Raw genomic sequence first — 25,294 nt, 5'->3', positions numbered from 1 at the left:
CATGATTTTAAGAATTTGTATTTAATTCCCTGTAATGACAGTAAGACAAGCTTTTGCTGATTAACTGATTAGACTTAAAAAAAAATCCTGAGGAAGATAATGATGATGAAATTGTCAGATGCCATTTTATATTGCTTTAAAGAGGCTGCTCAGCAGTACCTTTCCCAATTAAGCTGTAGAAATAAAACACAAGCCTCATCCCCCCAACCCCAGTGTTGATTTAACATTAAAGGCTGAGCAAAGCTAACACAAAGAAGCGCTTTCCCTTCCAAGTCACCTCCACCAGTTTTTGTGAAGTAAGTGTTGTCCTAACTCTCCAGCGAGTCTCCAGACTAGAACCATAAAAAAGGAGAGAAAACATCCCCCTCAAAGCTAACAAAACCCTGACACATGTCATTGCACATTGTTAAAACATTAAACCACACAATAAAAGCTTCCCCCTCCCCCTTCCCCAAGAAAGCAAACACAAAACACACACTGCTTTTTCTTAAAAGTAAGCTGTAGAGGGGGTGGCTTCCACATGAGCAATATACTTGCTGTGAACATCCCATGTTGGTTTTTTTTTTTTTTAAATGGCATGTATCAGTAATCAATCCAAACATCTAAATTGAAAATAATGAAACTGAAAATAAGACAGTAAAAAAAACCTAGTCACAACTGTGTCTCTGTATAAAAATAAACTTTGAAACAATGTCTGATTTCACTGCTGCTTTAATAATAGCTTTTTGCCTAAAAACAAATAGTTGGAAATTAAAATTATACTTCTTTCAAAACCAGAAGTGTATGGGATATGGTCTATGACAAGGTCATTTCCATGATATTCTATTAAACAGTATTTTAGAGAAATTACTTGACTACAGCTTGCACTTAGATGTCATCTCACTGTACTGCTATTACCTGTCACATGAGTTGCCCTTGCTAGAGTTAAGATCAAAGCCCTGTTGAGTTCTTCTGATTCTGCTGAAAGAGCCGTTTTGGGATCACTGAGGAATCGCGTAAACTGTGGTTGGACTTCCGAGCTGCCCAAAGCTGTGATTAGCCTTAGTGCAGTACTCTCAACACTGAAAGAAGGAAACAGTCCAGTTAGCAAATAATGCTTACACTGCTGCTTCTAAGATTCCAAAAATATCTGTTTTTCCTCCATTTTCTGCTTCAAATAATACAAAAACATTTGTTTTGAAAATGATGTTCTTAACCTTTTGGAAAAGTTTGCTTTTTCCACTGTTTAATAAACTTGTTATCAAGTATTTAAGTACTTTATTTTCAAATAAAGCTCTCAAATGTTGATTTAGTGAAAATTCCAGGTGCAGAGCCCCTGCAAAAGAACCTCAAGTCTCTCCAATTTAGAGACCCCCCCCCTTTTGTTATATTTTGAATGTCTTTGTCTAAACAAGGATACATAGATAAATAAATATATGCAAAAACAGAATAAAAAAGCATGAATAATGCATGGAAAGTTTCAAAGCTAACTATCACCTTGAAGCAGACAGCACTAAATTGTCCTTATTAAAGAAATGAGGAAGTACTGCTTTTGATTAAAAGCACTTTATTTTCCAGTGCTCTAGTTGGAAGCGCTTTTCACACCAGGTAGTCTGAAGTAATTTAAGAGACTTCTATAACATTGTGTCTTTGAAATGCCAAAGCCATAGGCTAGTTTACTCCAATCTACTTGCACGCAGTGCTTATCAAAAGGGACTGATTAACATCCATATTTCACAGACTAAGACAACAAAACAAGATTTAGGTGAATAAAGAACAAGATCTTCAGTTTCAGGAGAAACTTGTCTTCACTTGTTCTCTTTATTCTTGATAAAGGATAAGCAACTGAGCAATTTAATTCTGGACTAAGAAATCACTGTGTAATTAGACTTCCTTGATATGAACTGGTAATAATGAGGTTGCTCTGTCTCCCTCACATACACCCACAAGAAGCATTCTACTCTAAGAGTGAATGGACACTCTTTTCCGCAACTTTTCTACAACAAACCCCAGGTTCTACATACAAACTGAATCTCATACCCTTCAACCTTTTTAACTCAAAGGTTAAAGTCAAAGCTTTTCCCTAGAATTAGCTGCACATCAACTCTAGAGCTGCTTTAACCAGCTTTTCCATCTTTCTTGTATCCAAATCAGCCATTGTTTTATGCGTGTTTTACGCTGACACACACCATACAATGGAACTGACACTTTTTTCTCCACTCAGGTTCATGTACAGCCACCATAGCTTTGCGCCAACTCCTTTACAGCTGCAGGATGAATCAGATTATTTCTCTGATCTGACTGAAAATTAACTGGCTAAAGAATCAAGTGGAACCAGCTTAACTCTTGTAATGGAATTAAACATCCTCCACAGGAGTAAGCAAGCGCAGTCCTACTGGTAGACAAGCCAATCATTGTGACAAGCCAATCACTGTGACTACAAGTAGCAGGCATTGCCCTTTATCTCCAATGCAAGCTCAAGAGTCACCCGACACTTCCTGACATGATGGTTCTGGTGTGCATTCCTGTTTTGACCTGTGACACTGCTGCCATGTCTGTGCAAGAGGCTGCCTCATGCAACTCTGCAGAGTACTACTGCTAACATCTAACTGTATTTCTGAAACATGACCTGCTGAGATACCACAAAACAATTTAGCCACAGAACTAAGACTGGGAAGTACTTATGCCCATTTAAAACGCAGTTCTCACACAGCTTTCAACATATGATGAAGGAGGAATCCGAGATTATGGTTAAACATGGTAACCATCACTCACCACAGATGAAGCTGGTTCTGATTAGTCTGTGGCACAGCAGCCAAGGAATGAAGATGGCTGAGCAGCTGGACCCTGTAATGAGGCTGGATGTGATGCATCCGATAGCTAAACATTTCTAGCAGAGTGTGCAAAATTCCCCACGCGTGAGATTTGAACACTGTTGGTAGGAGCTGACCTTATGAAAGAGAGTTTGTAAAGTAAGTTTTCCAAGTGATTACACTTTAAAATACAACTACAGAGTACATTGTGGATAGAGGGTTATATTTAGCTGCAAGTCAGACATTTGATTTGAAAATTTTATTACCTCCAAGAGTGCGTGTGCAAGCACTGTTTGAAGATGCTGTAAATGTGTAGAGCTCAATAATGTTACCAATGAACATATACAGCAGACATGCAAATTATTTTAACGAGTGTAATTAAGTATCATTTGCATCAAATTAAGTAACTTTGCTTACGATTTTCCATTTAGCATATTTTTGCACAACTCAGAGTAACTAGGAAGGTCCTGACCATACAAGTGATGGCATAAAGGGACAGCAGCACACTCATCTAAAATTTACTGCAGCACTAGGATAATTATTACAATTTCTTTTATATTAAAATAGTTTATACATGTATTCAACATGCTGCATCATTAGATTTTCATTTTTACTACGGTCTCTAGTTGCCGTTAAAAGAAAATGCTACTGAACAAAAGGAAGGGGGTGGGGGGGGGAAGAAAAAAAAAGTTTTTCTTTCTTACTGATAAAGCCTTTGATGCCCAAGGACTCTATTTCCATATAAACCAACAGGCGACTATAGGTTTCCACAAGAGCAGGAGCCAAGGCCAGACTAGATTTTGCATGAGCCAACTTAATTACCCTTGTAGCTATGCTATGAATCAGACTGAGGAAAGAGAGAAAGTATTTTTCAATGAAAAATAAGGACTTGAAAGTTAAGAAATCTATTAAGTAAATCAGCAGCTCTATACATGACACGTTCAGACACAGGAAAGCTTTCCTGACGATAATTAGTTACAGGTTAAAAAAAAAAAAAAGGTAGCTGCATACTGTACCTCATTTTGGCATGAACTGTGAGTGAGTCCAAGAGGTTCATTGGCAACGGGGTAATAGACCCTGATGCCATGCAATTAGTCCCTGGAAGGGGTATCCTCATGTTGCCATTTCCATAAATAGTCTCTACTAGTACACCCATTGGCAAAGTGAAACACTCTGAATTGGTTGAATAAGCATTGCACAACAAGGCAATCTTGTAGTCATTCATCTGTAAGCTTTTATTTCTTAAACTCTGTTGCAAAAACCTGCATGCCAAAGAGATTAAACATTAAGTAGAAAGAAACAAGCAGAAGAATACACATGCATTCAAGGATTACAGCCACAATAATCCCAGTCAAAAATCCATTGTAAAATAGTAGAAAAACCAAAATATTTATTAATTGCACCACATCAAAATGACTACATCTTATGCCACAGTTCCACTGTGTTACAATTTTCCTATATCAGAGAAACACCTCAGGAGAAAAATACGCTTTAAAAATCACCTTGCCAGACAAAACTTAATCTAATGTACTGCTTACCCACACTTTCCAAACCACAGCATAATAAAACAAAATAGTCAATTTGCTTTCAGATTCTCCATCAGTAAAAAAGATTTATTAATCTGAGATGTAATATATTATTTCCATTAGCTGTATGGTACCAGCATTTCATTTTTTATGAAATATTTTGACTTTGAGCTCTTTCTTAGACCTGCTTCATTCCTTTGATAAACCTTATACAGCATCCCATCACACAATACATTCTGAATACAGACTTGGAGCTTCCTATGCCATTATGCGTAGAGGCAAATCAAAACATAACGAACTCCCCAAAACTCACTCATGGTGAAGTTTAAGAGAATGAGGAATGGGAATCTGTAACTTGGAGTTGTCACTATGGGCCTTCCGATTCAGATGAATCCAAATACAGGTCATCGCAAAAGCATGAGTTGACTGGGGTTTGTTAATATCAGGTACAGGAATACACTAAGGAAAGAACACATGAATGTGACATACTGCATGTATTAATGTACAGAAAACCAACTTAGATAGCCAGCATTCACAAGGTCAAGTTTTTCTTCTTCTGACTTGCAACACCATAGGCAACATTTTTAAAGAACAGATTCTACCCTCATCCATGTATGCAATTTTAAATCAAGAGCTCTGGAAGAGACCTGGACTTCAGTAATTATTCTGAAAAAAAACCCAAAACAAATAATCTAAGACCTCAGCAAATGGAAGTTCATGCTTAGAATATACAAATTCAAGACATATATAGTTACAAAACATATAGTTTTACTCTCAGCCTCCCACTTATACATTATTCAGAAATCAGTTATGGTATGTGCTTCCATAGTAGGTACTCAGTGGTTCACCAATATTTTCTGAAAAATCTAACTTGTCTAGCATCACCATTATACTTAAAGATTAATACACTTCCTATGAAAAGGAACAGATATATCCGAAAATTCAAAAGGTTTGGGCTATAGACTCGGGTATATTACTGCCATTGGAAAAGGCACTCTGGCCCTCTCCTTTTGCCAACATCTGCATTTCTTTCCCTGTGGTACAGTTACTACTGCACAAGCACCATTGATAGCACAAGTGAGACAGCAGCAACACATAACGAAGGGGAGAGTAAGACAGATCCCCTTAAGAGTGACAACCGTAGATAACACTTAAACTGGTTGTGAAATTGAATCCTCAGAAATGCCCTAGTCCCACAAACACTTTAAACAAGTGTAACTCAGAGCCCGTCACTACAGTTAAAGCAAATAGTCCTGTCACTCTTCCAATATTTTATGCTGACAAAAGCAATTGCAAGCTCATGAAACAAATTGTACTGAAGAATTTCTGTGGGTCAAAACTAAAGAGGGGGAAAAATTGCCACAAATCAGTTTAGTACACCACACATTGGTATTAACATATTTACTGACCCAAAACAGAAGGCACTATGATAAGAGCAAGCAATCAGGACTTCATGCTGACAACGCTATCATGGTGGAAGTTTAAGAAGCTCCCCTAACTCCCCCTTCCTCAGGAACCTTCATTCTAAAGGAATGTACAAAGCGTGACTAGGACTTGATTTACTACCCCAGAATGCATTTTAAGTAACCATTAACACAAAACAAATTTTAAGTGTCTTGTTCAGTTCTGTGGGCGTGAAAGTGTCTCTCAGTGTATTATCCTGTTACAGCCCAGATATAACAATGAAATTCTGCAACATTACTCCTTAATAGTATCCTCAGTGCTTTAACAAACTCCTCAAAACTTTAGTCAAACCAAAGTCAAGGAAGATATGATTAACAGAAGTCTTTTTTACCCCTAAAAACACTGCACAAATGCGGTTACTGGAAAAACATAGCTAGGAAATCATAAAACATCTCTCTCCAACTATGCAGCACACTGCTGTAACAGTGACTCACAAATGATAGTAATATTGACATATGAAGGTCTCTAGTTGAATTAAAAATAAAACTTTTAATTTCAGAGAGAAGACTTACTTCTTTCTCAGGATACAGGAGGTCAAAAAGCTTCATAACTGGGAGGAAGTCAGCCAGTGCATTCTTCTGGATGCTGCCAGAGATGAACTGGAGTAGCACCCACATCAGATGGTCTCTTCCTTTAATGAGACCACGGCCTGCCAACTGTCAAAAACACTCAGTAACAGACAAATACTGCATGCAGAAGAAAAATCACTGCAAAGATTCCTATAAAAGTAGAAGGGTAGACTAAAACAGTTCCAGCAAAGATTAGTGGGAATTTTATAGCAGGACTTAGGCAGAAATGTATGTTGTGTTTTCAGAAAGATGGCAAACAGGTACATTAGTTGTAACACGGAAACAGACTCTGGGAAGGCCACAACGATTAATGGTAGGATTTAAAATGTATTTAGCTCTTGAGGATCACTGTTTTGAAAAATTAGCAACTCTTAAATATTGGACTTGTCAGCCCTGTAGCCAAGTACAGTATTGCCACTGCTAGCAGCAGGCTACAGTCTCTGAACCAGAACAACTTCGGCTTGCTTCATCTGGACCCATATGTTTTTTGGGTTTTTTTTTTGTTATTTAACTTCTTTATCTGTAACAGCAATTCTCTAATAACCAGTATTCTACTCTTAACCTCTACTCTTATCTAGTTTCCTTTAGTTTTAGGCTAGATTTGTGCAACTGTTTTGTATAGTGCCTATTGTTTCAATAGTTCATTAACAGTAATTAAAGGAATGCAACCCCGGTAAAACTGATTTCAGGGATATCAAAGAGAGCAGAGAACTAGAATCCATCACAAGTAAAACATAACATACATAGTAAATTTTGGTGTAACATGACACTGTGGGCAAATGAAGATGGAGCAATGTCTAGTGCATGTTAGAAACTGTATCTAAATCGCCACAAGCTAATCCTATAGTGAGGAGAAAGAACACCCCCTTCCTACCATCGACACCATACTTTCTCTCAGCAAAGAGCTCAGGATGTTGCTGACTTACTGTAACCCCTCCTCTCCCTTACGGAGGACTGGCACCACCACCCTTAGAATTCAGAGAGGAACTGAGCACCAGAGAAAAGGGTAAATACTAGAAAGTGTATCAGTTTTAGTGGAACTATTATTAGGAAGTAATAATAACTTTGGACTGTGATTGCCAATATCACTGTAATTAGACAAACAATCTTTGATTAGATTGCTTTGATTAGATTGATTAGGCAAACTGTAAGTTCTTGCATCCATTTACAAGGCATGTTTCTTTAGCTCACAAACTGAACAGGGCGTTCGCTCTGTTTGAAGCTTGGTTGTAAATTGGATCTAACAGCACAGTACTCGGGTCTTCTGAATTATGCCAGTTTATCTCCTTATTCTAGTTACTAGCACATTTTGAATCCAAATATAATGCAACATCCTGCAACTGAATACACTGGAAACAGACGTAGCTCACAGCAACATAACTTGAGAATTTGACTCACTTCTACAGAGCACAATGATCAAAAACTTGATTCTTACACATAAGGTACTTCTTGCAGGGGTCAGTGACTTTTTCTTTTTTTAAACTTGTTTTGTTTTTAAAATCTCTCTTACCAAGTAGGAGCGATACAAATAATTTACCTTTTGATGGAGTGACAGGACCATATGAGGAAAACTTGCAAACTGAAAGAGCACAAAGAAAATGAGCTGGCTGGAGAGATGCTGCCACAGAAGCTGACTGGTTCCACCATCATCAAACTTCTCTTCAGTCTCAGACCGTTCCATGGCATACACCACAAGATCCACCAGCTGGTCCTCCAGCACAGGGCAGCGCTGCTTGTGCTGTAAGGCAGAGATCAGATACAGTATTCCAAAAGCCTTGCCATTAACTTCAGAACTTGTACAGTTGCAGTTACAGTACAGTATTTTGACAGAAGGCTGGGAAGCATGAAATGAAGTCTGAACTTAAGTTAAGGATAAGCCAGTGTATTAAAGCTGCACTATGTTACAGGTCACAATGATTTTTACATTTTATCACACATCACATAATTCCCTACTCAGTTCCAAAATACAGATCATCAATGCACAAATAACATCTGGGGGTTTTGTTTGTGTTTTTTAATAAATTCATGCAGAATGTTATTTCTGATCTTGCATTCATGGAAAACAAAGTCCATTCTTTTAACACACTGGTGAGGGTTCTTTTGTTTGTTTTGGGTTTTTTGTTGGGTTTGGTTTTTTTTCCCCTTCCCTCTTTTCTCCTTTAAAGTCCATTTCAAAAGTAGGGATCACCATGAAGAAAAAGATATATCAATTATACCACCAAACCCAGAGGAAACATCCCAATACACAATATAGGTGTTTAATGACCATTCTCTTTTTCACTCTCATTTTGGGCTCACCTACAACCTACAGCTAGCAGCAGAATTAACACTTGGTTAATACTAGCACTAATAATTAGGTGCTACTGACACAGCACCACCTAGTACAAGACAAGATCAAAAACCTTTGAAAATTAATCTGATAAAAGTGGTATGTTCTACTTATTGTGAATAGAACAAAAAATACATATCATAGTGATAAGCTCTTTAGATGTTAGACTGCCACAATCTCCATGGTGAGCTATGCAAACACAGAAATTATTTAAAATACACACCTTCCCTGAAGACTTTTAATAATGATCAAGTAAGGAACACATTATATATTCAGATACATATGTTAGTACAGATGTATGTAAAGCAGGCGCACCACCAATGGTTTGGAACTTAGATTATAAATCTTCAATTTAAGATCATCAAGTATAATGTCACATATCACAAGTTCTTTAGTGCAACAACCTTTTATTACGCTGCATTCATATAGTTATACTGGTACAAAGTACTATTACTAAGGAGAAAAAGCTGTGTGGAATTTAACCTATTTCAGACAGTGCTAGCACTGTGGAAATAATCTAACCTCTGTTTCATTACAATCTCTATTCAGGAATGTTTGGGGGGGTGGGGTGGGTTTTGTTTGTTTGTTTGTTTTTTCACACCTGATGCCTGTAACATAATGCAGCCTTAAAGAAAACATTATTACTTTAATGATACAAAAGAAAAGGAACTGAGCTGCTCAAATACTAATCATGAAAATGCTGTATCCCTTTCTAGAGGCAAAAAGGTGTATGTAAAAAAGTTTAAAAAGATCACCCAAACACTCATAAACATTTTAGGGATATCTTAGATGAGTTCTTTGACTTACTAGCCAGGCAGCCTAAAAAAATCCTTTTAATTAATAAAGAAAGAAATAATAAAAGGAAAGAGAGATGCTGAAAGGAGATGCTTGTTCTACCTTCATCGGTGGTAGTCTTTTGCCATGAAAAAAAAGAGATTCTCTCCAATTAGAAATAAAATGCAAGAATGGGAAAAGTTGACAAAATATTGTGAACAGCATCCCCTGTTGCATGCTCTTCGCCAGCTCAAAACTGCAGAAAGCTACAGTTCTAGCTGTGTTTTCTTGAAGCATGCTTAACACAAACTTCTAACTAAAACAGAAAGCATCGATTACTGTTTCACCTTCTCTTCCAGTACGCAATGCCATTATCACAGATCAACCACGCTACAGATTTACAGAGAGCAGTATTAACACCACCAGTTGAGAATACTTTGGGTTTTTTGCAGTTCGTTTTTCCCCCCCCTCCCAAAGCAACTAATTATGAAGCAGAGCAGGGTGCAACAGACAACACTATAGACTAGTTTATAATCCAGCATGCAAAACTACAACGTACAGGGCTTGAAATTTAATAGTTTGCTAAGCACTGGGTTAATGTCCAAAAGCCTAATCATGTTAGGCTATATTAATTTAGAATAAAGTTATTCAAAGAATACAACAGGAAAATATTACTGTTAAAAAGAAAGCCAGAATTTCCAGTAGGAATTTTCACTATTCTGAGTAATTCTAAGATTGGGAAAAGTTTAGGAGCCAGGAAATTAAAAAAAAAAAAAATAAAAAAAAAAATTCACTCTCTTATTCTGAAAATCATGCTTTTATTGCTCTAAAAACAATTTTCAGTAAGAAATATAGCAGTACTTCACATTCTATCTTCATTAATTTAATTTTTGGCATTTTTTTTCTGTATTTTCAGTGAATATATATTTTTACACAAAATTTGTATTTATAGTTTTGGAGCACTCAGAAATAAAATATCATGCTGCATAAGAATTTGCAGGATTGGGGCCTTGTTTTATTAATTACTCATAACTGAAAGAACATCTCAGTATATACTGAGACGAATAAAAATATAGGTGACAGCTGATTTTCCTCACAAATAAGTAGGAATTAATGTTTTGTCATGGATTAAACAAAACAAAAACCCAAACCAAACACTGTTTTAGATTATAGATGGAAAAATACAGCATTCAAAACCACTATGCTTTTTTCCTAAAGAGAACATTATTCAAATTTTTGTAGTTTGGTTACATAAATACACATTCTCCATTTTGCCCTGAAAATAATATTTAAAGATCTGACAAATACATAATCTCATTGAAAACATTATTAAACCATAAAGAAATACAGGGGGGAAAAAGCGCTACCATGAAAACTTGATACTAAAATTTCTCTTAAGACCAGCCCCCTGATGGACTCGTGGTACTTTTTCAGTGGATCAAAGCTTCAGTTGGGTTTGGGTGGTTTTTTGGTTGGTTGGGTTTTTTGGGGGTGAGGGGGGCGGGTAGAGTTAAAAGTGTTCCCTAAAAGAGAAGTATTTTAAAGAAGTCAGTAAGGCTAGCTGCAAGCTATTATAGTTTTCAAATATTTTAAGCCAACAACATTTATCTCAAAAATATTTAATAAGTATCTACACTTAAGAAATGGATTCAGAAGACCAAACCTCAGAGCCCAAGATCCCTGCAAGAGTAAATGATGTCTCCAGAAGTCCAATTCAAAATATATTTTAAATGCCTGAAGTAGTTAATACGAGACAGAACTATAGCCCCCCCGACTTCCATTTTCCAAAACTGTATGCTACCAAGACACAAAACCTTAAAGCTTGTTGTTTATATTATGCCCGATTCTATTTCTACCAAGTTCAGTGGGCATTCTCAAGTTTTCCTCATTAAAAAATGGAGTAAGTTTCAACAAGGAAGTTGCACTCAAGTGTTCTCAACACACACTTATACAATCAGAAATATATAAAAAATAATCACACCCCTTAATTTAAGTACTTTGCCATGTTAACACCTATAATATCAGATAGTGAGTTCCCAGCATCAACCTACAATATTTTAAAAACAAAAGGGAAAGGAAAGTCAATTTTTGAATATTGCATTATGTCATTCCTTTCACTTAATGATTCTGCTTACACAATGCATGGACAGACATGAAATAAACAACATCTTCCCCAAGCAAACTATCCTGATTTGTAGCTAGGAGAGAATACGACTACACATTCACCTGAACAGAGTATGGCATAGATAACTTCCTACTCAAAGTTGCAGATCACCACTGCTGGTTTAAAAGGTGACCAGCCAAATATACTATTTAAAGAGCAAAATCATTAATACAATAGCTGCTAATTAAAAGTTTGTACAACATTATAGAAACAAGACACATGAAAATTACCTCCTCTTTCAAATATTCCCCAACCCAGAGAAATTAAAGTTTAACAAAGTTTTTAATTGTTTAGAGGACTGCAATACAACCCTGACTGCAATTATGCAAGCAAAAATAGCATTTTATTCTTCATGCAAGTCTGTACATACAGAGAAGGTAAAGATATAAACCAAAATGTTCAAAGTGACTTCATGTCCTTAAGACATTACTAAAGCTCGATATTAAGAACCAACTGTAGGATCCCTAAACTGAATCTTAATTTGGTATCAGTGTATTAAGACACTTTGAACTGTTAATCATTTTCCAGAAAACAGATTGTTACATACCTCAACAAATTACTTAAAAGATAATTAAGTATTGGGAGAATCACCCCAGCTAAGAGCAGAATACAAATTGACACAGAATCATAAAATCATTTAGGTTGGAAAAGACCCTTAAGATCATTGAGTCCAACCATAAACCATAACATACATGATAAAATACAATTTAAATCTCTACTTCCTATAGACCAGTTCAAACAGGTATACAAGAGAAGGTACTGTCCCACACAGAAGTACACAGTAGCAAAAAAGAAAAATCCCCAGACTCCAACAGAAGGAAAATTTTGAAGTCTGTATTATTACATCTGGACTTAAAGCCATATACTTGATAAAGGTATTAGAAAACCTCATCCCACAACAAAACTTAAGAATCCTGAAAGGAACATATGAATCTATAAACATATCAAATTTTACCTTCATTTTTCTCTCTGCAAGGTTAACAGGACAGCTGGATTTGTACTTTTTTAAAAAAATTTATTTTTATTTTTCACAACACAAAGATGGTTTGAGTGAACCGTTTTCTACCATAGATCTGCTTAGTTAAGATTAAACCAGAAAATCTCATTGTTCATCTTCAAGAATATTTGAGAACTAGGACAAATTTGGCTGAGCCATACCTAGTTTGTGATGCCAAAAGATTCAAATGAAGGCTCCAATCCTGCAACTGGATCTGTGTAAATAGTTGATAGGGCATACAAGCAGCTTCACATAAATAATGAATGATCATAAATAAATGATGATCATTGCTTTGAGGTGTTTCTGTATTTATTTTGAAACAAACTTGGTACTACTTGCATTTCTGTCTTCTATTATACTGACAATTCTTTTATGCAGGTTAGCTCAGTTCTAATAATAAAATACAAAATTATCAGCCATTTTACTGAAAGCATCGATACAGTTACACAACTTCTGAAAAGCATGCTACTATTTTTTTGTCAGGTGGCTATATTAACAAATTCAACTATAACATGAAGTTAATTTGTACCTAAAAGCAAGTAAAATTTTAATGTTTTCCACAGTTTTAAACAGTGTATTAATGTTTAAATGGAACATTACTTCCTGTTCTATACCACTACTCTGTATTTATAGGGTGGTATACCACCCTACTCTGTATTTATATTTTTAACTCACAAATTTTCAACAGCCCAAACATCTTTATGCTGATGTAACTGTAGTAGCACAGCTATAGTTGATGTTCTGTCAGCATTTCCTTTATAAGCTACGTTCTTCAAGTTTGCTCCTTGGCCATAAAAATTCACGCCAGATTGAAACTTTGTGTAGGAATTCCTATACTAGCAAACAAATTTTAAGAAGTACAGTTCAATATATTTCATTACTTCATTTAATTTTTCTTCGATTACTTTTAGAGGACAGTAAAGTAGGAGTTAAAACCCAGCATTTTTAACGTCAATGTTTTTTGACCTGAAGGCACAGACCACCCATAGTCAGAAGAATAAAATGGGTTCAATATATTTTTTTTGTCTGGATCTTGTGTTATTTACCAGCTACAAGATGCATAGAGGAATAGTTTGACTTATTAACTGAATGTAGACACAGAAATAGACACAGAATACAAATACTACTCATTTCAACACTAAACCTAGCAGCTCGTTTCCAAGGTTTAACATTTCAGCTGCAGTCTCAAATACAAAAGATTGTCGTATACAACACAGAGTAATGTTTGTCAAGATGTAGGAATCTGCGCATTCAAAAACATTGTCCTAGTCCAGAAAAGCACTGCTATATTTCACTTACAATGGGAAATATACACAAGGTTTCAGGATCATGTAATTTTATAGTCAAGTTACAAATCTGAAAAAAGTTTCTTAAATGGAAACACTGACACAACCTTCACTATAGTATTGCAAACAGCAACGCTATTTTATAAATCTTAAACAATGTTTTTTAAAGTAGGTATGGAATTGATTATTGTAACAAGGGATCAACTGTAAATGTAATACCCATAATTTCAAATTTCAGGCAGAAGCCCACTTGGTTGATTTGCTCAGGCATTTATTTATTTATATAAACAAGGAGACAAATTTTAAGGAACTACTTTTCACATGGTATTCTGCACTACCTTTCTTTCACCTATCTTGGAGAATATTATAATTGCCTGTTGGGAAGTTTGTTACAGAGGCTTCCTAATGATAAGAAAATTCCACTAGTAAAGCTTTTTTTTTTTTTTTGCTATTTTTTTTTTATTTTAAACAATGATGTATTTACAGCTTTATAATTTTACAGTCAAGTGCAGTGGATGTTTTTCCACCTGCATAAGGAAAGAAATTTTGAACTAAGAATCTCTCCTCATCTGAAAATTCCAGCAGACAAAGTAAAAGTTCTTATGACTGGTAAGGGAAACGGTAGCAGTCCATTCCAAGCAAAATTTTAGGACCAAAGGACCACTGACTGTCAACTTTATGCTACATCTCTCATATCTCTGGAGATCTGTAGTGAGGATTTGCCCTTGACTAACGGTCCTGCCAATTTCAAGCCCTGACTGTACATGTATTCTCTAACTGGAATCAGTGGCTACAAAGCGGCCAGCGTATCGTTAGTCACAATACAACAGTAAGGTTGTGAACATACCTGAGCAATGTTCAAGGTCTAGAGCATTGGAGGATGGGCAGGACAAGACAGGACAGAACAAAAATAAAGGAAGAAAAAAAGAAAAGACAAAACAGTGACTATGAGGCCAGCCTCAAGGATCCCCAAGTCAGACTAAGCCCTCCCATTCTAAGGTATAAAAAGAAAAAATGTAACAAAACAAAACCCAGCTTTTCACTATTCTAGTACTATAACATGCCAATATAACAGAGAACAACAATGCTTTAAAGACTAATGAACAATAACCATTTTTACTGTTTGAGCTAGTAGTCTCCTACTGTCTGTCAAAGGTGTACTTGAGGCTGGCCTTATAGGAAAAAAAAGCAATGCAAAAAAAAAATCGTATTTTAAATCTCTACTTTTCAATTTAACATTCGTAAAGCAATATACAAATGATAGGAACAACAGTGTCCAATTAACCTAATATGATCTCATAAAAAAAATAATTAAAAAAAAAATTTACTCTCTGGACCTAAACTGTTTTGCTTAGTTAGCTATAGCAAAGAAAAGAGAAAAAGAATAGTGCAGATTCTATGCAGAATTAAATCACGTGTTTCAGCACAGTACAGTACCTGCTTATTCAGACCTAGCATATTGCAGACCATATCCCTTGAATACGGTTGTTCCAGCACATATCTCAACAAAGCAGTCTGCGGCTCAAACAGATCCTTAAAAAAAAAAAAGCAATCACATACAAACATATATTGCCTCAAGATTATGTTTAATACTGAGTTTACGTTTAACTGAGTTAAACAATGTAAGAATTAATGTTTAATTTATGCAGATATGTATTATCTGGCAAATCTTTTCGCTCTCTGATACCCAAAAGAAAGGAGGAAATAATCACAGCTCTTAAGAAGTGACAGATTTTATGGGGACCAAGTAGAAGAACATGCTTCATCTAATAAAAGGACAGCACACTTTTTGAGACAGCCTTGAAACACTGGAAGACTGTCAAGAACTCAAAGGAAGCCAGGTAAGACAACTGAGGAAGCACATGACCAAGATCCATAAAAATCACGAGTAGCATGAAGAAAGGAGATATGGAACAAGTGCTCACTGTATCTTCCAATAGCAGAATCACTTTAAAGAAAAATGTTTTCTGAAGCTAGGTTCAAAACAAACAGAAGGAGCTGATTCCTCATGCAACATGAAGTTGAAATGTGGAACTCCTTGTCAAAGGGATGTTGAGGATGCTAGAAGTTTACACGGGCTCAAGAGGAAACTGAACAAATATTTGGCAGAGGAAGGTTTACCAAATATACAGAAACCAAATCTGTCTCAGTAAACACCCAAAATGATAATGGCTGTAGAGTGTGAACACTATATATGTCATTAGATATACTATCTTTACATCCTTCCTTAGACACCTAGGATACAGGGAATGGGATGCTGGACAATGTGGATTTTTGTCCTGATCCTTTGCAGTTTTTAAATTCTTTCAGCACACCACTATTTCACACTCAGAGTTTTAAGTTTAAATAAACTAACTTAAATGTAAGTTTGAATTGTAAAATTATCTTTCCTATGGAATAACAAAGAGCACAGAAAAGAAGAAATTACCTTCCCATTCTCTTTCATCTCCACACTGCTAAACTAATTTTCCAATCGATTCTCTGCTCTCACTTGCTCTCTCACACGCACACACCCACAAAGCACGTTAAACATCTCATGTTCTTCAGCATCCTGGGCAGCAGTTATACCACACACTACTTTAAGGGTCCTCTGCATATAGCTTGAAATCACCGAAATATATAACACAGTGAAAACATCTACGCCTTCAATGTTAGCCTAGCTGGAACAATCAGATATTCACAGTTGAAATTATTTTTCCCCCCTAATGATATCAAAGCTTCGTATTTATTGAATATAACATGTTTAAGAAGCTTAATAAGGCATACCTTATCATATGGTAAGAGACCTTTCAAAGGAAAACGAAGGGTTGTAGGATCCAGCTTCCATGAGTTACACATGGCACCTGAGTTATTTACCACAGGAAGAAGACTACAGCGACCTACATGCAATGAAACATTATAAATTCTAAAACAGTGAAACTGGCCTACTGTTTAATCATTCTGATGCAAAAACTGGCCTCAGACACTTTTATGGTCTCCTTAAACTTCCACTGTTTAAAGCTTTTTACCGTAGGATTGCTTCAGGCTGATTTTGTTTTTCTAACCAATTTTCAAGTAATAAAATATCTAAGGAGTAAAATCCCCATTTGTTCAGATTGGGTACCCCGAAAATAGAAGTATTTACAAATATTCATCAAAAAGTGCCCTTTTAGGTTACCAGAAGACTGTTCCACTGCCACTGCTTGACCTAGGGATTTGATTTCAGTATGCTGACCCTTTCCACAAAGAAAATGGTATTACTAATCTAAGTATATAATCTAGTCTTTCAATTTCCATTCATTCACCTTGTAAGACAAACTGTGGGCAGGATTCTGTTCATTAAACTAGTCAAATACAAGCATCTGTACTCCAATTACAGTCAATGGAGATCTAGTCAATTCAGTCAGTGTAGGCCAATGTGATTCAGTTGATCACATATGAAGAGTGTTTTGTAGGGTAATTTAGACTTGTTAATCAGTATAGATTAGACACCTGAGATTTATTTCAGTTGCTTAAACACAGGCATCTGAACTGAGCCCCTAGCATACCTGTATATCAGCATCTAAATTTAGGTGCCTCAACTTTGACCTAAATCTCACTGTCAGTTCAAATTCCATGACTTCTATTGTCCAGACTGGCCATATTACTAACAAATAAAACAAGTAGTAAATAAATACTTCTTTCTCCCCTTTAACCATATCTATACGGGTCATTTACACATACAAGACTTGTAAAAATTTGTGTGATAATGTATTTGTATGATCCCTGTGAGTCATATGCATAAAAGCTATGCCACACTTTCAATAGAAGAATAACTACATGCTTCTGAAACACAAAATGCTTTGGAGCATTACAGATGAATTTACATTCTTCATCTCTGCACTGAAGAAGCTCAGCTGCAATAAACCTTCCTCAGATCTAAGATATAATGCAGCTGTTACTAAGCTACTTAATTCTCAAAGCAAACAGAAAACTTTTATCTTTTTGAAGAAAAATGCAACAGGCATCACAATTAAAACAGCCAAATTTTAATCTTCAGATTTCTAGCAATAAATGAAGGTGAGTTCTTCTTCCACAGAAAAGGACTCATCTGAGCTAGGAAATGTTCACACAGAAGCCTGCAACAATAGGGATAAGGCTGAGCAGCTCCAAAAGCTCCAATGGAAATTGAAGTCAGAAAACACTCCGTGACTAGCATACCAGTGGATCTGTATTAACTCAAAATCCTTGAGCATAGAAAACCTACGGTTTTCTTAACGTCTACTGTAGTTAGAAACTATATGGCCATGTAACAAGTAGAACACTTCCACTACCAGCTTGTAGCAAGATTATTTGATCTCATCAATATGAATTTTCCCCTTCAAAGCAAAAACTGAAGAGAAGCAAGTCTGAGAACAAACCGACAAGAGTAAAGATACTACATGAAACATAAGCTCTGAATCATTTTGCTTAGATGAATATATGCCCCAAAAGGTTATAAGAAACAAAACAGTTCAAAATAAATTAATTTATTAATACTTTGAAGTCACTCATAAATTCATTCTCTTACCACAAATGGAATTTATTCTTGCTGTGGGTCTGAAGGTATCCACAAAATCCGATACTAAATTACCTAGTAACTGGGTGAGAAAAGGAGAAAAAAAAAAGTTAAGGGTTTAAGTTGAAGATACTGATAAGGAATACTTAAAACTTAAGAATAGTTTATACATTTTAATAAAATATACAGGAATCTACTAACATAAATAGCTTCCTACATTTTTAGAAAAGTTGGAAAAATCATCCAGAACCTAAAGCCACAAAAGGAAAAATGTGACTTTATAAAGAAGGGGCAGGAAGCACTCTTCTCAGTTTGCATTTGAATGAGACTTTATATAAAAACTTTCTCCTATGCATACTATATTATTTCAGTGTATACTATTTAGTAACAGATGATTTAAGACAAGCTTTAGAATTTCTGTTCATACCAAATCTCTGTTTGCCTCTGGATGACAATTCCACAAAGACGAAGGACCTAGGTTAGTACACTCTGGATTAAATCTTGGCTCAAAAGAAGTCAGTAACAGTTTTCCTATTAATTCAAGGGAGTCGGTATTTTATCCTTTTCCCGACACCTAGTTATTTTAACAGAATACAAAATTAAAAACTGAATCATCATTACATTCTTTTTGGAAACAGTGACCATTTTCATTGCACCAGAGCCCCAAATATTTTTGCTAACTGAATTTAAACAGAAAGAAAACACTGGTCAGCTATTTAAAGTGCTTTTTCTTACCTTGAAGTGATAGAGAAAGCACAATCTGGTAGGTAAGCATGACCTGCATTTCCAAATGTATTCAACAAAACCAACTCAGTGCTTCAAGAGTTTCGAACACCAGGCTATAGGTCAAAACTACGTCATCAATTTCATGCAAGAACACAGGGAGCTGCTGCTGCAATCACGTCAAGCCTGTATCTTAATTTACATACCTAAACACAAAGCTTACTGTTGAATAGAAGATTTTAAATCTTCCTTTAAACTTTACTTTAAAGAAGTCATTTTGTTTTGTGTGGAACAAGACTCCAGATTACATGATTTGATATCATATCATTACCCAATGGGGAAGTTTTCCTTCAGGATATAGTTTTCTGATTTCTGTAACTGCAAAGTAGGCAGGTAACAAACATGCATTTCTTTCCAAAATGTAGGCTACCACCTATAAATAAAAAAAATACAGCAGTGTAAAAGACTTTGGATAAGGTAAACAAAGGTGTACTCTGTCTACTAGTCCGAAGCAGCCCATGAAAATAGATATAAGAATTAAAATACTTTTTCTTAAGTTGTATTCCGATAGTACTACATTAGTTTAAAACCTGTTTTTAGTTGTACAAGTGTACGTTAGACTGTTTAAGCCTAAGTAAAACTATGCCTCTATGTCTGCCTACAAACTATTGAAAACAATTACTTTTTCTATCCACTAAGAAAAAAATAAAGAAATTAATCTCAATATTATATCTCATACATCTTACCTTAGGCAAGTCAAACATTGGGCCCGACTGTCCTGTTAGGGATTTTAGTGCTTATCTACAATACCCCCCAAAAGCTCTTTGTTTACTGTATAAAATGCAAATACAGAAAACAATTAGAGCACAAAGAGTAAGTCTCTGCTGTTGAGCTGTACCAACTCTCAAAGAGAGCCATCCCAGCTATCAGAAGCTCATTAATGACAAAAGAATGAGGCCTATCTTTCTCTATAGTGATAACATAAAACTCAGATAGTTACCTCTCTTGCTGCTAAAAGCTGCTGTACAACAGCTGAGCTCACAGTGTTTGGAATTGTTAAGATTTTCTCTAGGATCACTTTCAACAGATCACGCACACCCTAAAAGAAAGCACACAAAATTAACATTCCCAGATATTCTTTATTTCTGGAAGAAAGACTACACAATCAATATGGTCAGACAATATTTTGCCAGACAAATTAGCTGTTTGTCACTAACTGTCAGAAGACAGACTGCTACTGAGAATTTGAACGCTAATGACATTGAACTCCTTATGGAACTTCTCAATCTTAGGATACCCCAGACAAGAAAGTAACTGTTGAAATTTTGATGTGCATCCAGAGTCATCCAACCTACAATGGCTTGTGCAGACTGACCAAAGTACAACGTTGTATTTTATGTTTTTTGCTCTAACACGCTCACCCATGCTGGTGAGGTGGTTCTCTGCAAGAGATGCATGCTTTCCTACTCCTTCTGTTAAGAGTTGTACCCTGCCAAAGACTCAGCTTTCAGGACCTTTTTCCTACATAGCAACAGGGGTCAGAGCAGATGCGAGAACTTCAGCCTTAATGGTTGATAGTATTACTTTTCCATGTGTACCACTTCTGCAACTGCATTAGGGTTATTTAGCTAGTAACTGAAAGAGGGATGGAAGATGACTATGTAATAGAGAAAAGAATAAGAGGAGTTACATTGTCCATACAGAATTAGCTATTAAGGTAAAGCTCAACTATGAAAAAGCATTAGAAGTGGTCTCACTGAATTACTTTTTTCTTTCATAATCAAAGCAGACTTTGAAACATTGGATGTCTCTTGACATAAAATCATAAAAACAAAGCCAGAAAGTAACATGCCTTATCACGAAGAAAGGAATGGGGGGAAGATACCTTGTAGTCTACACCTCCAATAATCTTCCGGACCAATTTAAATGTTAACGCCCACAACTGTGTCCTTTCCCATTCAAGTGTATCGGAGTTTATCAGAGATTCACAAACCATCCTAGCAGAAGGAGACAATGCAAAAATGAATGACAGATAATAAGCACGTGCTCTCCAGCAATAATTTTATAATGTCATTGTAAAATACCCTCCAATATTATAACTTCAATGTATACTATTTATCGATTCATTCCAACATAGCTTACCTGGGTGGCAAAAGTCCAGTTTCTACTGCCATTGCTAAACAGTCATAAAGAAAAGAAATTCTTTTAGGACTATGCTGGCTATGAATGAACCTTACAATCCACTGGACGCACTGTTCATGGGATTCCTGAAAAAGCAATAGAGGGGAGAAAGACTGTATTTACAGGTAGTGAAACAAACTGTAAAATTCGTGTAGTATCCTACCATGAAGAAACGAAACTAACAGAAGAACAAGATTATAAATGGCAGAAGTTGTCCAGTTCTCCAACATACAGATTTCCCTACAAGACTTTTGATCTTATTTTGAAGAAGGCCAGTTGTCCAACAGAAGTTGTCCAGTTGTCCAGTATTGGAAATACCTCCTAGCTGAAACATTGATTTCTACAGTCAGCTTTGTTTTTCACATGTAAGTTAGCACAGAACAGAATAAAATAGAACTGTTCTATATTATTCTTTCTATTTCACAGTTATAATCAAATTCAGTGAAAACAAAGATGACCAGGTCTCCAATTACAGAAGAGTGCCTAGACATATCTAACTTTTGGAAGGTAATTTTTGAACATAAACATCTATTTTCTTTTTTTTTCCCCCCTACTTATTCACTTCTACCAGAAATCCCATAACAAACTACCTTTTTTTGTTTATTTCTTTATTGTTATACTTCCATTTGCTTATCTTTATTTGCACTGCACACCAACCTCTACTAAACAACTATATAATCTTATAAACGTCAAAACTAATCTTTTTTCTTGCAAAGTCTTCCTATATTCTTTACTGTTCCATATCTGAAACCAGATCCTGAATGACTGGACACAGACCTTATAGCTTAAGTGTTTGTCTACTAGACAAGGTTTCAGTATATTAAAGAAGTATATACAGTACACATAAGCAACAAATTAAACATTAACCTGGGAAAGACTGCTCCAGAACTGTCTAAAAGCACCCAGGCAGCTGATCAGTTTGGTTCTCTCATCTTCAGGAGTGTCCATAAACATACTAATGTAAATAAGAACATTAGTTATTAGCAGTACTCAGTGAAAGAGCACAAGTAGAAAAATACATGTATACAGAAAGTCTTGCACAAATAAACTAACATTACACTCACCCAGGAAAAGCTTCTTCAATTACTTCTGTTTTCTGTAAGAGAAAAACCCCCGAGTGAGCTATTGTGAAAAGGTTTTCTGTGAGTATCACACCACCAGGATAAAGCACAAAAGAATAACAGTCGTACTGTTACGGGATTGTATCAGAGACAGATATATTTCTTCTGTTACTCTAGACTCTTTCAAAGTTGAGGTTGCTTTGTTTTCATATAAACATATAAACAACATACCTTGTGGATCCAGATTAAGGCTCTTCGTTTTGGTTTGTTTTTTTTTTCTTCTAAATACCTAGAGATTAATTTACTTCCCAAAGTTGGAGAAATTGTTTGATTCTGTTATTGCAGCTCTTTTTTCATACTTTGAAAAAATTAGTATTTTTGAATCCCATTAAGTTTTTGTTCCACTTATGTTCCATGACACTCAGTTACACAAATCAATTATATACAGTTACTTTCTCATCTGAGTTTAGATCCATTGCTTTTTAAATTCCATTGAATGATTATATGGTCTTGTACTAGGTGAAAGACTATATATGAATATCCAATTTATCTCCTCTGAAACATTCCTTTTTTTTTTTTTTAAACTCCATTTTGAACAAAGGCTTCTACATCATTATTCTAATACATCAGCAAAGAGGTTCTAGAAAATACTATCCCACAACTTTTTTTACCTTCTATAAGAATTTCATATTATAGTCACATGTGATCTATAACTGACCACTATGTATTTTCATTTTTATATTGCAGAAGTAAGAGCGTGTAATAAAATAATCTTTCTGGTGACCCTTTTCAATCATACAGCCTAGAACTGCCTGTCGCTGCTACTCATAGCTTTCTCAAGAAGCAAAAGAGAAACCGATACACATCTGTTCTACATAGAAACTTAGGTAAGTTTCACTGCCGTCCACCAAGTCGGTAATAGCAGCAGTGAAAGTAACAACTTGCTATTTTCTCAGTTATAGCTTCAAAAATGCAATGAAATTTTGTAAGGGCCTTTTTTTTTTGTTACATAAAAATATTAGGCAAATAACATTGCTTACAAACAGGCAATGTGACAACACAGTCAAATCACAATGTTAAACATGTGAAAATATAATCTGAATGACAGTGCCAAAACGAGAAATCAACCGAGTATGGGCAATTAATATGCTACGAGCAACTTAACACCATTCAAAGAAAAGTACATCGTGCATTTTTTAACGCAAACTTAAAACAGGAAGAAAAACCCAACCTTCCCTCTACTGAAATTCATCACATAGCCACCATTTCAATTACACTTATCTATGAGACCTACATATACTTTTGAGTTCAGACAGTTTGACCAGCCTCTTCTGTCCGAAACATCAGTCAGGCTCCTGTTCAGGACCTTATCAACTACTGTCACCCCAGTGTTTCAGACCATGAAGTGCTCATATCTACCAAGAAGCTCATTCACTTGTGCTCTACAAAACAATGACTTAATGACCCAATGACTTGGGTTCACAAAAGGAAAGTCCTGTTTAACTATTTTGATATCCTTCTACGATAAGGTCACCGGCCTATTGGATGAAGGGAAGGCGATGGATGTAGTTTTTCTGGATTTTAGTATAGTCTTTTATATAAAAGACAGGCTTTTTATACCGTCCCTCACAAGTTGTCCAACTGTGGGAAGAGCAGGTTCACGCTACGCTGGGTGAAGAACTGGCTGAAGGGCAGACCTCAAAGGGTTTTAGTGAATGGGGCTACATCTGGCTGGAGACCGGTCACCAGTGGTGTTCCTCAGGGCTCAATTCTAGGGCCAGTGCTGTTCAATATATTTATCAACTATCTGGATGCTAGAGTTGAATGCACCATTACCAATTTTGCTGATGATACCAAACTGGGAGGTGCTGTTGACTCTCTTGAGGGACAACAGGCCATGCAGAGGGATGTAGATAGATTGGAGCATTGGGCTATGATTAATGGGATGAAATTTAACAAATTGAAATGCCATATTCTGCACCTAGGCCGGGCACAAGTATAAGTTCTGGGCCCCACAATTTAAGAAAGGCATCAAGGTCCTTGAATGCATCCAGAGAAGGGCAACAAAGCTGGTGAAAGGGCTGGAAGGCATGTCCTCTGAGGAGCGGCTAAGGTCTCTGGGCTTGTCTAGTTTGGAGAGAAGGAGGCTGAGGGGTGACCTCGTTGCTCTCTACAGCTTCCTGAGGAGGGGAGGTGGAGAGGGAGGTTCTGATCTCTTCTCCCTGGTATCCAGTGATAGGATGCATGGGAATGGTTCAAAGCTGCACCAGGGGAGATTTAGACTGGACATTAGGAAACATTTCTTTACCAAAAGGGTGGTCAAACACTGGAACAGGCTTCCTAGAGAGGTGGCCGATGCCCCAAGCCTGTCAGTGTTTAAGAGGCATTTGGACAATGACCTTAATAACATGCTTTAACTTTTGGTCAGCCCTGAAGTGGTCAGGCAGTTGGACTAGATGATCGTTGTAGGGCCCTTCCAACTGAAATGTTCTATTCTATTCTAATGATCTACCGAACTATGCTTCATTTTGCAGGTACCGTTGTGCAGATTTCTACGATGCGCTCACGCCATTCTGTTGGCTGAAGAAAAAGGTCTCCTCAAGACATTCATCTTCTCATAGGCTCCTTCAAACCGCCTCCTTAAACTGCTTAATCTACAGTAAACTCAGCACGCTATAAATTGGGTTTGGGCAAGCAACCTGCCTCCCCCTGTTTTATGCCCAGTCCTACTCTGCGTCAGCTTCCTTAGAAGAACTCAGCAGAGGGAGGATTTCAGCTCTGAGAAGCCACCTCCCCCCGACTCATCTCCCGGGCGCGCCTCGCGGTGGGCCCGGCGGCGCCAACAGCGCGAATTACCGCCGAGGAGGACGGCGGGGGGTTCGGAACCCGGGGGCTGTAAGCCAAAAAAGAAG

General features: G+C 36.4%; 1 protein-coding gene across 1 annotated transcript in view; it reads right to left on the bottom strand.

The window, feature by feature from the left end:
• MED23 (mediator complex subunit 23) overlaps positions 1-22,412 on the bottom strand; it is a 37,588-nt gene extending 15,176 nt beyond the window's left edge. Inside the window, exons 1-17 of the mRNA XM_009281521.2 lie at positions 22,386-22,412; positions 22,189-22,276; positions 21,283-21,407; positions 21,026-21,137; positions 20,141-20,239; positions 19,472-19,573; positions 18,430-18,499; positions 16,668-16,780; positions 15,339-15,434; positions 14,749-14,766; positions 7,889-8,089; positions 6,295-6,438; positions 4,632-4,777; positions 3,809-4,054; positions 3,497-3,639; positions 2,755-2,929; positions 898-1,061 (exon numbers count right to left, since the gene is read on the bottom strand). Of these exons, the coding sequence (XP_009279796.1) occupies positions 898-1,061; positions 2,755-2,929; positions 3,497-3,639; positions 3,809-4,054; positions 4,632-4,777; positions 6,295-6,438; positions 7,889-8,089; positions 14,749-14,766; positions 15,339-15,434; positions 16,668-16,780; positions 18,430-18,499; positions 19,472-19,573; positions 20,141-20,239; positions 21,026-21,137; positions 21,283-21,407; positions 22,189-22,275 (2,041 nt within the window). The 5' untranslated portion in view covers position 22,276; positions 22,386-22,412. The remainder of the gene's footprint in view (positions 1-897; positions 1,062-2,754; positions 2,930-3,496; positions 3,640-3,808; positions 4,055-4,631; positions 4,778-6,294; positions 6,439-7,888; positions 8,090-14,748; positions 14,767-15,338; positions 15,435-16,667; positions 16,781-18,429; positions 18,500-19,471; positions 19,574-20,140; positions 20,240-21,025; positions 21,138-21,282; positions 21,408-22,188; positions 22,277-22,385) is intronic.
• Positions 22,413-25,294: the final 2,882 nt, after the last annotated feature.

Source organism: Aptenodytes forsteri, unplaced genomic scaffold (genome assembly GCF_000699145.1).
Source record: "Aptenodytes forsteri isolate BGI_AS27 unplaced genomic scaffold, ASM69914v1 Scaffold82, whole genome shotgun sequence".
Taxonomy (NCBI): Eukaryota; Metazoa; Chordata; class Aves; order Sphenisciformes; family Spheniscidae; genus Aptenodytes; species Aptenodytes forsteri.
The sequence above is the reverse complement of the archived record's forward strand: the minus strand, read 5'-3'. Positions and strand labels throughout refer to the sequence as shown.